Source organism: Homalodisca vitripennis, unplaced genomic scaffold, assembly GCF_021130785.1.
Source record: "Homalodisca vitripennis isolate AUS2020 unplaced genomic scaffold, UT_GWSS_2.1 ScUCBcl_6407;HRSCAF=13607, whole genome shotgun sequence".
Lineage (NCBI taxonomy): Eukaryota > Metazoa > Arthropoda > Insecta > Hemiptera > Cicadellidae > Homalodisca > Homalodisca vitripennis.
Window position 1 is genome coordinate 18,207 of NW_025782516.1, and position 15,774 is coordinate 33,980.

The 15,774-nt window shown below is 36.1% G+C and overlaps 1 protein-coding gene across 1 annotated transcript; it reads right to left on the reverse strand.

Annotated features, from left to right (window-relative positions):
• Positions 1-225: 225 nt before the first annotated feature.
• LOC124373782 (GTP-binding protein 10 homolog) lies at positions 226-15,097 on the reverse strand. The gene is given in 6 exon segments (XM_046832122.1): positions 226-785; positions 6,000-6,218; positions 8,489-8,656; positions 12,880-12,897; positions 12,900-13,023; positions 14,919-15,097. Coding segments are annotated over 6 exon segments (1,131 nt in total). The 5' UTR covers positions 14,961-15,097.
• Between the last annotated feature and the right edge of the window lie 677 nt (positions 15,098-15,774).

The window sequence follows — 15,774 nt, forward strand, 5'->3', positions numbered from 1 at the left end:
GGGTGGCGTGGAAGAGGCTCATAGACGAGGCAAAGAATCGACTGAGATTTGTTACGCCCCCGGCAGTAAGTAAGTAAGTAAGTGACTTAAATTAAACATACTCCACCACTTGATTATTTTCAAATCACTACTACTTTATCAGAGTATAACAAAAAATTCAGTGTCTCTAATAGGAACACAAATGATGCGATGATTGTCCCAGTCAACCACAGCAAAAAAATGTATCTAAAACTGTTTTAGCGTGTACGACTTGGGATCACTGGTTATCCTATTGGAGGTAGTTCTCTTGACAGGCACAGACATGTTATGTTTCAACAAACCTGCCTGCATGTTCTTGATGATTGCACGGTTAATCAACAAAGTGAGCGGAGAGCCTCTTCTGGTTACGCTGAGCGACAGTGGGGAAGAGACAACAGCCCCGTTAACCTGACATAATGAGGGCTCTGCTGAGAGATTTTTCTTTCTGCTCATCAGAACCATCAAACTGAGTCCTTCCTCCAGACCAAAGTAAGCTGTATCATGTCCCTCCTTGATGCTATTAAGTAGTGTTGCCAATTCAGAGTACGTTTTTATTTGAAACCTCTTCAATATCTCTTGCAGCGTGAAGTGATCTTCACTGATTTCTTTCAGAACAGAGAAACCCAGTCTGCTTCCTGCTATTTTCAAGTTAGACTTCTCCAGCTCTTCCCATGTCTGAATGGTGTTGGGTTTCAAAGGAGCCATCAGCAAACTCTTCAATGACGCTTTGTAAGCCACCGACATGACCATACAATAAAACATGATCACTGCCAACAGGAATCTCATAGTATTTGTGACAATTTTTAGACTGACAACACATTCAATGTGTATTCCAAAAACAGTCAAAGCATTTGTTGAAAACGACATGAATATAGGATTCTCCTGAGGAAGAACTGATTTTATCACTGTTAAAATAATCGAAAGGAAAAATATGAGAAGCACAATACATACCCATCTAAGTAGTGATACATGTATGTGTAACCACCCCAACGGTTGTTCTTCAGATCCACAAGGCACAAAGAAGGCCAAATCGTCATAAGTATAACTGCATGAAAAGTCCTCAGCGATAATCAGTGGATATGGAAGTCTGCCGATGGCAACATCAAACTTACCATCACTGAAAGTTTTTGTAACCAGGTTATCTACACTCTTCATGTCCTTAGATATATTTTGTAATTCTTCTATATCCCATGTAAAGTTATAGAAGACCATCATCCGCACCATTATTCTTTTTTCAAAACCTTCAAGTTTGTCAATAGCATTTCGATTGGCAGCATCAGCAGACTGAAATGGGTTGTTTCTCATCAAACATCTAACCACACAACCCTGGAAGTCTTTTAGTGATGTTTTCTATTGTAGTTTTATTTGCGGACCATAATTGTTGAAAACGTCTTGTTTTGAAAACTTTTTGCACTGTTTTCCAAGTATCAATAAATAAATATGATCTAGATGCTTGGCACTGATTTAGCCCATATAAATAATGAGTGTAAATGTCAATGTCAAAATTTTGTTGTTTTACAAGAACAAACGCTTTGTAAATCTGATAGTTTTGAATTGTATTAAATATCTCCTGCAATTTTTCTTCTTCAAAAGCAAGCTCAGACGATTCCCAAAGAAAAATAAGAGAAACTCGATTTTTGAGAATTACATTTGTAAGAAGTTTGTGATATACACTGACATTCACTGAAAACATGATGTATGTGATTTCTTTTGGAAGGTTTGTCTGATAGCTTGGTATCAGAACTGGATATTGAATACATTTCAATAAATTAACTGCGAGAGAAATGTTCTGAATCTCTTCATTCAAGAGTACAATTTTTCTTAAGTTTCCATTAGCACTTTTGATACACTCGATAAAAGGTATGCAATTGTTCTTTCTTTCTTCTGACTTCAAAATAATTTGAGAATCCAAAAATTCTAAAAGTAACGTAATGCAAAAGGAGTACATTAATATTCTCAGAACACTCATACTTATAAAGTAAATATAATTATACTTTAAGTAACAGAATTCACATCTCTCTACACATCCACACCAGTAACCTCTGTGACTTACACTTTGAATCAGTAAAGAGTAAATAAACTGATTGCAGATTTTGGTCAATTTATAAATGGTGCCAGTTGCCAGAACATGAATAATTATGACACAATTTAGTGTCAGTTCTTTGTGTACTACAACAAGAAAATACAAGATTCAATACATTAACAATTGTGACATTAGTGGCAATTCCCAAACTTCAACAACTCACAAGTTATGAAAATATGGCACGTGTGTTAAAAGCTATTAGTTAATCAATAACACCACCATCAAGAATTCTCCCCAAAATAACATTCATCAGAATAATGTAATACACTATGAAATATTCCATTCATACCAATACACTTAGAGCAAGTATTTTGAAACTAGATCATGTTTGTCTTATTGATTTTGATTTACTTTTTAAATCAGGAAATGGTTTCAAATGATAAAGGAATGATACAATTAGGTTTTATAAGTGTGGTTTTTATAAAAAATTATCCAGATACCGAATAGAAGCAAATTAAGATATATGAACAGAACCTACCAATTATTTGTTGAATAATTTCTTTCCTTTCAATTGATCATTAACGACCTTAGCCTTCCATAAAACTGATTAACACCAACAACTTAAATCTACAATGTGGACATCCAAATTCAGTCTTAATTATTATGTCTTGTATAAAAAATATCAATACACTATAAGGTGGCTTTAGATTATTGCATATCAGCAGATTTAAATAACAGCAAAAATATGACTGCATGGTTGGTAGTAAAATAAAAATCGGTCAATTTACAAGTGGAATTAAGGCTGCTCTTCAATAGTTTTTTAAGAGGTGAGACTGAATTCAAACACTTTTCTGCTAAAATTATGGAGTTGCATCAAACATGAAAATTGATTTTAACAGATTTTCATGTTCAGTTCTATATTTTATAACTCAAAACAACAAAGGTAGCCATTCAAGTATGGATCAAAAAGATACGACAGTACTTGTTGCAGCCTCGGTTGCACCAATTCCTTCACACAGTTAGCATAGAGGTGAATGCAGTGAAGTCAAAGCAGAAGTGAAACAATGCTGTTTTTAGTATAAACCTGATTGCGATAGACTAATATATATTTAGTACAACGGAAAACATTTCTTGACATCATTGTGAACGATGCCCGATTTTATGATGCTGAGAATACTCCTATATGCTTAAATTTATTTCATCAAAATATACATTCTTTACCACAAAAATAATTGTTTTACAAATTCAGTGTGTGTAGGCTATAAAATAAAACCAAACATGTTACTACAGCGGAAAAATTTGAAATGCATGGAACGTTCAGACTTAATGTAAATAATTACAGCATTCATGCTTATTAACCCCTTAACGGATTCTGGAGTAGTGTTATATTTATAGCACTGTTACAGAATTATGCATGTCTGTGACATAATATTTTGTTTCAATACATTTAATCCGTTTTATTCTCTTATTCAATTTTATATTACACAAGAAGTTAACTCCTAACTAGCAATTGCCATTCACACGGTTTTGGCTTTTCCCACTATACTTCAGTACCTCCTTGCATTCCACTGTGAACTCTTAGCTTCGTCATGCTTAACTAGAGTTCATCTTTTTCACAGGGATGCAAACAGTAATAATCACTGATAGCCATTAAATAAATAGATTCTTTTGTAAGGATAATAGGGGGTCTAGGAGACGGGCTGACCTTAGTTCGGGTGAATCCCAAATGAACTAGGAAAGTACCTCTCCAGGGGCGGCACCGCCAAGGTGTCGCTCAAGACCGAAGGGGGATCCGAATCCAACCATCTAACCAATGGTTGGGCTCGGATAAACGCTACTTAGTGTCCTGCATGAGGTGGCCCTGCTGTCAACAAAACCCCAGGATCTAGGGTAGTGCCTCGAGTGTGCACTCTGCGCGGTGACGGCCCTCGGCGCCGCGCAGTAGTGGTGCCAGTCCGGGTCCGCCTGGAATCTCACCACACACAAAAACTTGTTTTTGACTGAGGGCACCCCAATCCCACGGTGTGAAGCGACCCGTGCCTAAGGGATGCATGGCGCAGGGGTTGAACGTCGTAAACGGAGCCTTTGGGGGTTGGGCGCCCCCCCAAGCGTAAATAGCCTTACCTGGTCATGCGGGGCTCTGGCTGGGTGGACCGTTATTTCCTCGGTACTAAAAATAAAAACAAAAAACACCAACAGATTTAGATCTGGAAGAACTGCAACGTGCAGTTGCATCCGGCACCCAGGCCTTGGATGTATCTGCCTGTTCTTCTAGCGCTACCACCATCGACGACGATGTACTCGATGATGCTAGCGGAAGGGTTGAGTCCATGGACACAGACACTGGAGCATGTGTAATAGACTACAACCTTAAGCTCCCCTTTAAAACTGCGCAAGCGTTGGGCGATGGAGCAGAAGGCCGACAGCACCTGGCTTCCGGACAGTCAATGGAGGAGGCAAACGGGCAAGATGTCGGCCAATTAAAGAAGAAAGATGAGAAAACAGAGGGAGGCAGCACCGGAGGCAACTGCAGGTGCGGTCTCTACTCCTATTGGGAAGAGAGGGCGCTCGGGCGGTTCTTCGGCGGAAAAACCCCTGCCGAAGAGGCGCCCGACCGCACCTCCTGAGCAAGCAGCGCATGCGACGAGTACCAATCCCTCAACGGAGGAGGGATTGGGAGAAACATTCAGGGAGGTTCTGACGGGACATAAGCTAGTCTTGGTCCCTACGAACCTTCCTGAGAGGCGCCTCTCAGAGGAGGAGGCTATGGAACTTCGGGGGCGCATTCTCGACGAGGTACTCTCAGCAGAGGGTGTGTGCCTGCAGTTCAAGAGGTGTTTCCCGGAAAGGGGGGCTCTCGTCATGCTCTGTGGCAGTAATAGGATAATAGGATTTCGGACATTTGCCACGAGAAGTCAAAAGCACTATCACATGAGCACAGGCAAAAGTTGGATACTATGAAAGTCAAACCTAATGCTCTAGACTTCTCGTGCTCGTTACTTGTGCTTGTGACTTGCATCATTTGGATTCATTTTCTCCTGCCTGAATTGAAAGCATCTTTTGGGTATATTAAATCCATTTTCTTCCTTTTCTTTTTTTTAAACTAATTTTCTTCTCAACTGAAAAAGAGGATAGATTTCAATCCTCGAAACATTGTTTTATACATTTGGAACTTAAAACGATGGCAAATATTTGAAATCCTATTATTCTTTCAAACCTTCCATCGTCAATAGCAAACTTTAACAAAGTTTTTTTTTTGTATTGTACACCTATAAATAGGTGAGAGATAGTCTCATTGTCTCATCAGGTACAAAGTTGAGTGCACTACAATGCAAGATCCAAAGAAAGTCGACAACAAAGAAGCTCAAAACGAAACATTTACATGGTTTTGACATCAGAGACATAAATAGTTGAAGTGATAAATAAAAGGAAGGTGAACTGGAGCTGAACTCAAAATTCAATTGAATCAACCCTTCCTACCATAGCTACAACTAAACATTTACAATCAGGTTGACCAGTAACATAAAAGTGAGGTTACAACCTGTATTCAGTACACAAACAGAAATAGAATCAGCTGATTACTTGAAACAACTGATTTAATACAGTATGTCATATGATAGTAAATTGGGCCTGAAAGAAATAAATAAAAGAGCAACTGCGATCTAGTGGGAACGATGAAAACTACTTGATGGTGTTTCTTATTTATTCCGCTGAATCACATACGTAATCAGGGGAGAGATTATTCGTCATGAAACATTGTGAAATTTTGAAATACTATTAGATACTCGGAGGGTTAAGGGGAAAACCTCGGTTGTATCAGGCACCTTTTGTCAAAATGTTTTTAGAAAAAACTTTACATTTACCAATTGTGCTACCATGTTTAACCCAAAATATTGTTGATGGGATGGATAGTCGGAAGTCGACTGCACTCACACAATAAAATATCTAAATAACTTACAAGGATAGTTGGCAATTTTGGGAGTGGCTCGTGACAGCTTGGAGAGCAGTGTTGACTTTCCAGCATTGGGGAAGCCAACAAACGCTACATCTGCAATTAGCTTGAGGTCGAGGCTGATTGCCAGAGCTTGGCCCTTGGCACCACAGTAGCCATTGGTGGGAGAGCCACCCACTCCTCCTTCAGCCACCAGCACAATATCCCCCTTCTTCATCACATCTCCTGCAAAACAATATCACTATTACATAACTAAAAATTATCTTCATTTGAGAAAACTCCTTTTTGGGTCTACATTAGACTAAACAATGGTTTAATATGAATAAACACTTAGGGGATGGTTAATATGTAGCAAGAGAGGTGTGTCAATCCTGCTACCTTCTTCTTTTGTGTCTCATTCTACGGACAGTACAATTTCTCTGACAGCTGACTATACTTTTCTCAGTTTCGTGTTGAAGTACTCATCTTCTTCTTCTCTTCTCTCTTTTTTGCTTCATATTTCAGTCTAATCTCAGTAGTGTTAATGGACCCGAGCTGAGGAGGTATATGTAAAGTAAAAGTAACGTAAAGAATGTCTTATTTTACCAGGCGAAGTTAGGGCTAAGAAGCCCTCTCTAACACTTAACCTGGGACCAATGGCTTAAAGGTGACTTCCGAACCACCACAATATATATGTCTCCTGGCTCTTGAGAGGAGACATTAACAAAGTCTTTGGAACATCAGACACTAGAGATAGGCAGCACCACAGGCATTTAAGTAGTGGCTCAGTAGGCAAAATAACTAGCCATTAAGTTCCGAAAAAGAAATCCAAGAGTGCCACTTGAGCTTGCAAGGATATATCCTGAGTAAACCTGAAACATTGGAGCAAACCCATTGAGGATAGAACTACTCCACATGTTAAGGCAGTAAGAAATTTTTCTTTGTCTTTTAAAGATCTCAGGAGTAGCCCTGATGCTATTACATCCTCCATGCACCTGTCGGAAAATTCTTGTACATGAGGAATCTCTTGTTTCGTACACCCTTGTTTGTAATTGACTTACGATTAACTAAGGTAGCATTAATTTTAAAACAATATTTTAGAAATGATGTTTGAAATACAGTTTTTTCAATATTATACGCTAAACACATATCAGCATACTCCTCATTGCAGTTCAGAGCCAACTTTCACATAATTACTACTGTAATGGAATAATTAGTGCCAGTGAACGCCAATCATAGCCAAATTAAAGAAGAATAATTACAACACGTCATAGCCTTGTAATGAAACCACCTTTAATACTATTGTTAAGGAAATAATTGATAACTTTATATTATTAACTAGAAAACAGTTGTTAATGATACAAATAATAAATAATTAGGACTTGGATCTCAGAATATACTTTCTACATGTAAGAAAGCATAGACACTGATCAACTAAAATTGATTTAGTTATTTTAATTCCCAATCAATGTAAATAAATTTAATATCGTTAGATCTGTAATTAAATATGCAACAATAGTTGTTCTTGCAATGTTTATGTGAGATTAAATGTTTTTTGGATATTACAGTTTGAATAGGTATTTACTATTTTTCTATTGTCCCTTTTATTAGCATAACATTAACGCCAAATTCATGTTATTTGCTCCACGAGTTCTAAGATATGAATTTTTTATAAAAACACATATGGACAGAGACGCTAAAACGAAACGAGATAGGACATATGTTTATATGAACATTTTTGTTTGTTTTTGTGTCTACTATCATATCCTGAAATTGTGCCAACCTCGTGAAAAACCCTGTATATGTTATGTTGGCATTTTCCCCACTTTTATCACACAAAATAGGAGGGAAATAACTGTACACATCCAAAATGTTCAAGGACCATTGGGAGAACTGATTACATCAGTCAGAAAGACCTCTCTCTTTCTCAGACCACAGGTATACTTGTTTTAAATTGCAATGTAACGTTATCGCCCCTTGGTACCATACAGACTGAACATCCTATAAAACAGACAATGAGCCCATGGTAGAATCAATAGATGGGAGAATAATCAGTGTTGTAGATTTACATCAAACTAGATCTGAATTGCAAGGTGCAATTATTTTTAGTTGCTAGCATGAAAATTGTTCATGTTTCAATAAACAAAGGTTGGATTGACACTAGAGGGTCAATATCAAATGGACACAGGAGATGGATAGATGATTTCTCTGGGTATTTATCATCATTCAATGATACAAAAAAACAGCAACACAGAGAAGGAGACTGCTAAATGATCATTTTTGATTGTGGGAGGCTTGTGGTTAGGTGAAGAACATGTTTTGGAATCTTTCAGCCAGGTGATGAATTTTATATTGGCATTGGGCAGAAACTACTAGATCTCATTGAACTTACTGAGGTAAACAGTAAAGCTAAATACAGTGTCCGATAAGTTTAGATTGACATGCTACGAACTAAGAGCCCTTATGCTCCTTTTTAATCTAATCTAAAACAATGATTGTATTAAAAAACTACTTACCTAGCTTATTACCATATTCAGACATGATAGTGACGCCTGTAGGACATTGAATCACCACATCATTGCCTGGTCTACCCAGAATGCTCCTGGCGTTACTATCTTGCCCAACCGATGCTTTTACTTTGTGCTTGCCCTTTAGTGACTTCATCAGGTCTTTTAATGACATATCTATGAAGGAAATATTCAAGAAATAAATATGCGTTGGTTTTTTAACTAAATATATGTTTATCTTAAATTAAGTGAAAACACTGTCTTTACTGCAGTAAAATAGAAATAATCCCTTCAGTATAACGTACAGGTGGAGATAGAATTTGATTTGTTGTCGACTTGTTATTTATTTTTATGGGTTACCAGCTAATGAGAATCTCTTCAAACATTCTGAAGGATCAAGCTTGCCAGTCTTGGAACAGTTTGCACTATGTATAACTGATATATCTTATGTATGTGCTTTGTTTACATAACTCATGAAGGAGTTATTCTCTGATCACATTTGATGCTGCAAAGAAGAATCAATCTACCCACTTCAATATTAGTTTTCTTTTATTTTGATTCCTCTATGTTCATTATAAATTCAAAAGTAAGGAATTCAGTGACTCCTAATAGAGATGCATTTCTTCAAATTTTTAATATAATTTAGTTTTTACTTAATTTCTTAACATAATGTTACACAAATTTTTATAGGCAATTGTGTGCAAGTATTTAAAAAAATATTAAGTAAAGAAATACAATTATGTACTTATATACAGGGCTCGATTTGAGACGGAACGCGGCGGAACGGCGTTCCGGGACCTCTATCCTTCAAATAATAATAATATTCTGTACCAAAAACCCACTAAAACCAAAACTAAATTTTTGGTTGGTGAGTTAATTACCAAATTTATTATGAACATCAAATTCTTAAAATATATGATTACTATAGTTTACCTCGCAATCAATAATAAAACATTCAAATGTATCACGAAGCTATCTCGAAGTGCCTACAGTTTTTAAAATGCGCCAGAAGCCTCTTAATCTTTATCTTTCCTCCTTCACATGCGTCCTCCCATCCGTCGGTGGCATATAGACTCGCCCGATTACTAACTTCCCCCCCCCACACATGTTCCCTCTCCTCCATCAGCGACGTATAGACCCGCCCGTTTGGCTGTGTCGACTTGTCGTATTACGCATCATTCGCTCAGTTGCTCAGTAGTAGTGGTTTCAAATGTGTATGCGCCTCTCCATCGAAAACGTGGTTTTCTTGCATTTATTATGTTACTTCATTGAGGTTACATATTTTTCTGTGTTTGTATTCGTTAGTGAAGTTTTTATTGTGAAGTAAAATGAACAAAAAATTAACAGATTACTTTTCGTCTTCGGGTGACAGTAACAGACTTAAACGAACTGTTGCATGTCCAGACAACCATGAACAACAGATTTCATCGACGTCACAACCATCTTCTAGCAATGAAAAGGTAACCAGATTTGAAATTAATGTGGAACCCCCTAAAGAAAAAGAACAGCAGATTAAATGCAACAATGACTTACCAGATTGTTGGAATAACTCGCAAAATACAGAATTTTGCAAAAGGTATGACTGGTTGTTGATTAAAAATAGAATTTTAGGATGTGGGACTTGTAAGGAAGTTGGGATCTTATATGTAAAGAAAAAAACAGGCATGAAAATTTCAAAAAAATGGGCAAATGGTGAGATAGACAGTTATGGAGACACAAAAGAGAAAAAACAAACTTCATTAAGGAAAAAAATTCATGACCACAAAGAGAGTGCGGGCCATAAAGCAGCAGATGAAATTTTATCCGAAGCTAAAGACGGAGCATTGGTGAAAAATATCTTGAAACAGCGTTCCCAGGAAAAAGAAGTGACTGAAAAAATATTTCGAACGGCATACAAGGTTGTTAAAGTAAATCAATCCTTTAGTTATTTTGAAACAGAAATAGATTTGCAAGAACTTAATGGGATTAACTTGGGTCACATATTTACATTCTGACAAAAGCTTGTGCTAACATTGCTTTGCACATCAGTAAGGAAATGAAGAAAAAATGTGTAAGTGAAATTATTGAGAATGAGACAAAAATTGGTCTGATAATTGATGAATCCACTTCCTTAAGTAATAAATCAAGTTTTATTGTATACGTCCGGTGTTCTTTGAAAAAATCTGGTATGTGTGGCTCCACTAACGTATTTCTGATCTGGTAGAACTTGATGGCGTTACCGCTAAAGAAGTATTTTGACTCTTTAATGAACTGCCTTCATTCAAATGGGTTATCTGAGCAGTTTTTAAGCGATAACTTAAACAAGCTTAACTTGTGATGCTAACTGCTACCATGCTCGGAAAACACAAAGGAATTGGGGCATTATTTTGTCAGAAATTCCCTTCTATTATTGTCAGGCACTGTGCAAACCACAGACTTGAGCTGTCAGTTTCAGACGCTATTAAATCTGTTTCACGAGTAAACAGATTCAAATCCTTTATTGATAAACTCTATGTTATCTATCACGCCTCGCCAAAGAACAGTAGGGAACTCCGGAACTGTGCGAATCTATTAGAGGCAGAAATTTTAAAAATTGGAAGAGTTTTGAGCACCCGTTGGGTCGCATCCAGTTTCAGATCTGTCTCAGCTGTATGGGAGTCCTACGAGGCGTTAGTACAACACTTCAAAGAAGCTTCAAATGATACAACTAGAGACAACAAAGAAAGAAGTACTTTTTTCTCGCCTCCTCAACAAAATCACAGATACAAATTTCATATTAGACCTGGGTTTGATGGCTGACGCTTTACAAGAGCTTTCAGAACTAAGTGAAGCTTTACAGCATTGCAACGCAGATTTGAGCTATGCAAATAGAAAATTGCAAATCGTAGTTGCTTTATTCGAAGAAAGGAAAACAACTCCTGGTCTATACTCTAAAATGCCCAAGAAGCAGTTGACAACTTGTCTTTTTTCAGTGTTCCTCTCCAAACAAAAGCTGGTCGAGTAAACGACCAACCGATGAACCCGGAAATATTTTACGGAGTACTGAAAACGTCTATTGAAGCGAGACTGTTAAATGAAAAAGATACTAAGTTAGCAGAAACTTTCAAAGTTATGGACACTAGAAATTGGCCTGAAGACATCCCAATAACGTTCGGAGAAAACGAAATGAGGGAACTTGCTTCCAAGTTTAAGGTTAATGAAAGGCAGTTAATAACGGGTTTCAGAGAATATATCTACTCCAGAACGTTACCAGACAGCCTCTGTCGGCTCGAGCAATCGATCAACTCGGTTGCCATTTCATCAATTGAATGTGAAAGAGGGTTTTCTCAAATGAATTTAATAATAACACCTCTGAGATCGTCACTCAAAATTACAACGGTGTATGGCCTGTTGTTTGTAAAAATAAATGGACCTCCTCTCCGGCTGTTTCAACCAGAAAAGTACGTTGACACTTGGCTTGTTTCTGGACACCACTCAGCGCTAGCTGTCAAAAGTAAGGAGAGATCAAGAGAAAAGAAATACGATGAAAAACAAGTTAAAGTTTTGGACTATATTTTTAAAAAGAATCCGAATACAAAAAGTAAACGCTGTATTGCTCTACTGCTATTTATGTTAATAAAAGAAGTTTGAGTTCTATAAAATCTTCTTGTTTCCTTTCAAGAACCTAGTTCTTTACACGGGCAAACACTGTTTTGTGGTGATGGGACTGATATATAATAGAAGGGGGTGGGGGATAAGTCTCGGCAGGTTGTAGTTCCGGTACCTCAATTTCTAGAAATCGAGCACTGCTTATATATATATATATATAACACAAAAACAAAGTAACCCTCTAAAAGAATTCTCGCTTGAAATCCGTCAGTCGACTTCTGTAATAATTCTTACATCTCATTGGTTCTTTAATGTAAAAATTCAATAATTTGTTCATTATAAAAGCAATGAAGAAAGACATGTACATGTATTTCCATGACAATAATAATTAACAATTTTACATAGTAAAGTGCTGAACCTATATTAATACATTTTTTGAAATCAATGTAATATTTTGGGAAAATTAATACTTTATTTTTGTTGCTGTAAGTACTTGAAGTTACTTTGGTGTGGAGTTTAGAAATATATTTGTAACATTACCAATTATTTGGAAATACTATAATTAATCTAGTATTCGTAATAACACAGACTTGTAAAAAAGTCCTTAATTTGTTTTTGCTATTGGTAATACAAACCATTATTTAATACAGAAAATATATACAGTGGCACTACTACAGAAAATATATATGCCATTTCTTAGGATAAATTATAAGAAGTTCACTGATGTGAATCAAGAATATGGGACAAATTTTGTAATTTATCCTTGTTAGTCAACCATTGGTGTGACCCATGAAATTAATCCACATGACTTTCACTATAACGATTTCACTTACCCTCCACTCCTTCAAACGTTATACTCTGCCCCCTCGACCTCCCACCCCTCCAAATTTGGGATGGCCCATTCCGCCAGCCCCTCCCTGCACGTGGAGCCGTAGGGAATCGATGAATGTCAGTGCTTTTTTAGGACTTTTCTGCAACTAATTTTAAAAGCAACATCTTACAATTAAATCTCAAATTGTCTGACATGAATATGAACATTAAAATTTAGACCCAGATGGCACAAAAATATTTAAAAAGTTCTGGATTTAACTCAAATTTTAACTGAATACACCAATACACGTATATATACTCATGCGTACGTGTACACACACACATACACACTCAAGTGCACGTACACACACATTTTATATTAATAGAACAACAAAGGACTACTCTGATTATTTTTTTTGTAGATAAGTTAAAGATAAGTAAATTTCACACATATATAAAAAAAAAAACAAATGTTTCACTGTGTACATCAAATAACTTCAATGAAAAGCTAAAAACACGTAATATTACACAAACAATATTTTAATAAACTGTATTTTAAATAAGTAAAAATATACACTTCATGTACTTTTCTCATAAAAACAAAGTAATCGCTAAAAGTATTCTCACTTGAATTCCGACAGTCGACTTCTATAATAATTCTTACATCCCATTGGTTCTTGTAATGTTCAAACTTAATAATTTGCAAAAAAAACATTATTTTCACCATAGACTAAGACAATAGGACATACGCGAATAAGGATTATTTGCAACACGCAGTTGGTGAAGCAAGTATATTCCTGAATGAATCCTTTTTCAGATACTGTGTTTTCTCCTCTACTGACAAACTTCTGTCTATAATTTATTTAAATTAAATAAAACTATGGCTACCCAAAAACTATATCGATAAGCCTTTTCCTAATATAACTGAATGGTGTTCTGAATACCTATAAAAATTAGTTTGAAATAGATAAAAAAATTATTTGATTAAACAACGTAAACATTGCAAACACAATTAAATTCTCGACACATTTCCGCCTCTTTGTGGAGAGCTATCTTCAGTCAATTGCTTCGGTTTAACATATGTAAACAGAAGATGGCTCTTCACAGCAAAGGTGCAAACATTTCAAGAGTTTAATTGGTGAACAATTGTTCGAATTTCTTAACGGTTTTCTTTTTGTACCTTAAACTATGTTTTTGGTTTTTTTTTATACAGAGACAGGTTTATAGAGTTATGTAGTTGTTTTTTCTTTTCTATTTATGATATATCATCTACCAAGTAATTTTCATTATCTTATATTATTATCATGTAAAAGAAAGGCAATTTATGCATCAGTTATTTCCAAAGTGCAACAAACACTAGGAATAAAACCATAAATTACTCCAGTACGGGTAAAATTCAATAACAACACGTAGTAGCTGTCAAAACTGTGCAGAATGTGTGCAACGGCGAGCGTGGCTGCTGCTTCTATGGGTGACCACTGAGCGATCCTGTCCTTGCAAGCAGCTTGCCTGCCCGGCCGTTGGTGGTACTTCGGAAGTCACCTTTAAGGCATTGGTCTCCAGGTTGTGTTAGAGAGGGCTTCTTAACTACAACTTCGCCAGATAAAATAAGACATCTTTACTTTACTTTACATTTACTCCGATTCCCTCGGTCCCCTGGTCTGGTGAACTATTTTAGATATAACCTAAATTTTCAAACATATTAGGCTATCAGTTATTGTGCAATTATGAACTGTAACTGCCTAAAATATCCTTCTGGAAATGAAAACATATTATTATTACGAAATAGGTTAGGTTTTAATGTCTGTCTTTTTTACCCTTCTACCACTTTAATGAGTGTTGAGGAGCGGCTATGATGTGTAATAGGAGAAATGAAAGGAAATGGGATAGAACTCCTTGGTGAAGTCCATTGGAAGTTTTCTCAATGACGTGGTTTATTACTTTTGATCTTATGGACTTGGTTATTTTATAATTCACTTTTTAAGCATTTTCCTATTGAAAACAATGAAAATAAGATAAAGTAAATGTTACGATTAGTATTGTTGATTAGAGGTTAACTCACATTTTTTGCAGCTTCCCTGAAAGTTGGAGTCAACCAAACCATTATAATAACTAATTCTATTAAAAACTATATGTTGAAGTATTCTCTAGTAGGTTTAAGTAAACGCGTTGGAAATTATGCGTGAACTATTAACCATCATCAATACAACACCACATAACCTAAACTAACAGCTCACCGGCTCAAACAACAAACATATGTTACATACATACATGTCCAGATTAACCAACATAGGTGAAGAGTGACAGTAGTCAGCAAGAGCTGATATATTTGTCACAGGCTATATCTTTGGTTAGAGAGGTTATACCCTTGTTTATTAGTATAAACAAGAGTTATACAGATTTAGAGCCGTATAATTTAGTATTATTTTAATTTACAATAGATTTTTAACCACAAGCAAATTTAATTTAATTGCATTGGTAGTATTACATTTATTCAGAAACAAATCTAACAATCACAATTATAGTTTTAAAGTATGATTACAAAATAATTTTCAAGTCCTTGGCATTATGCCTATTTTGTCTGTATTATATACTTTATCAAGGTTCTTCATTCATTGTAAAAATCAAACAATTTCATTTTCGTGAGGCCTTTCTCTTTCAAGGAAAGCTTCACCAGACCCACTTATCTTAAATACAAATTAAACTAATTTTTTCTTCGTTTATCTCTTTGAAGCCTCAGTTTCTCAGCTATTGCTGGCTTGTTTGTAATTCACTGTGGCTCGCTATTCCTGTATGATAGGACCTCCCCGGGATTTGAGGTAATTAATTAAACCAAATTTAATTATTGGAGTATACGTTTTTTAAATTAAGAATAATTAACATTTCATATACCGTCACCTCGGAGGCTCGTGCTTGAG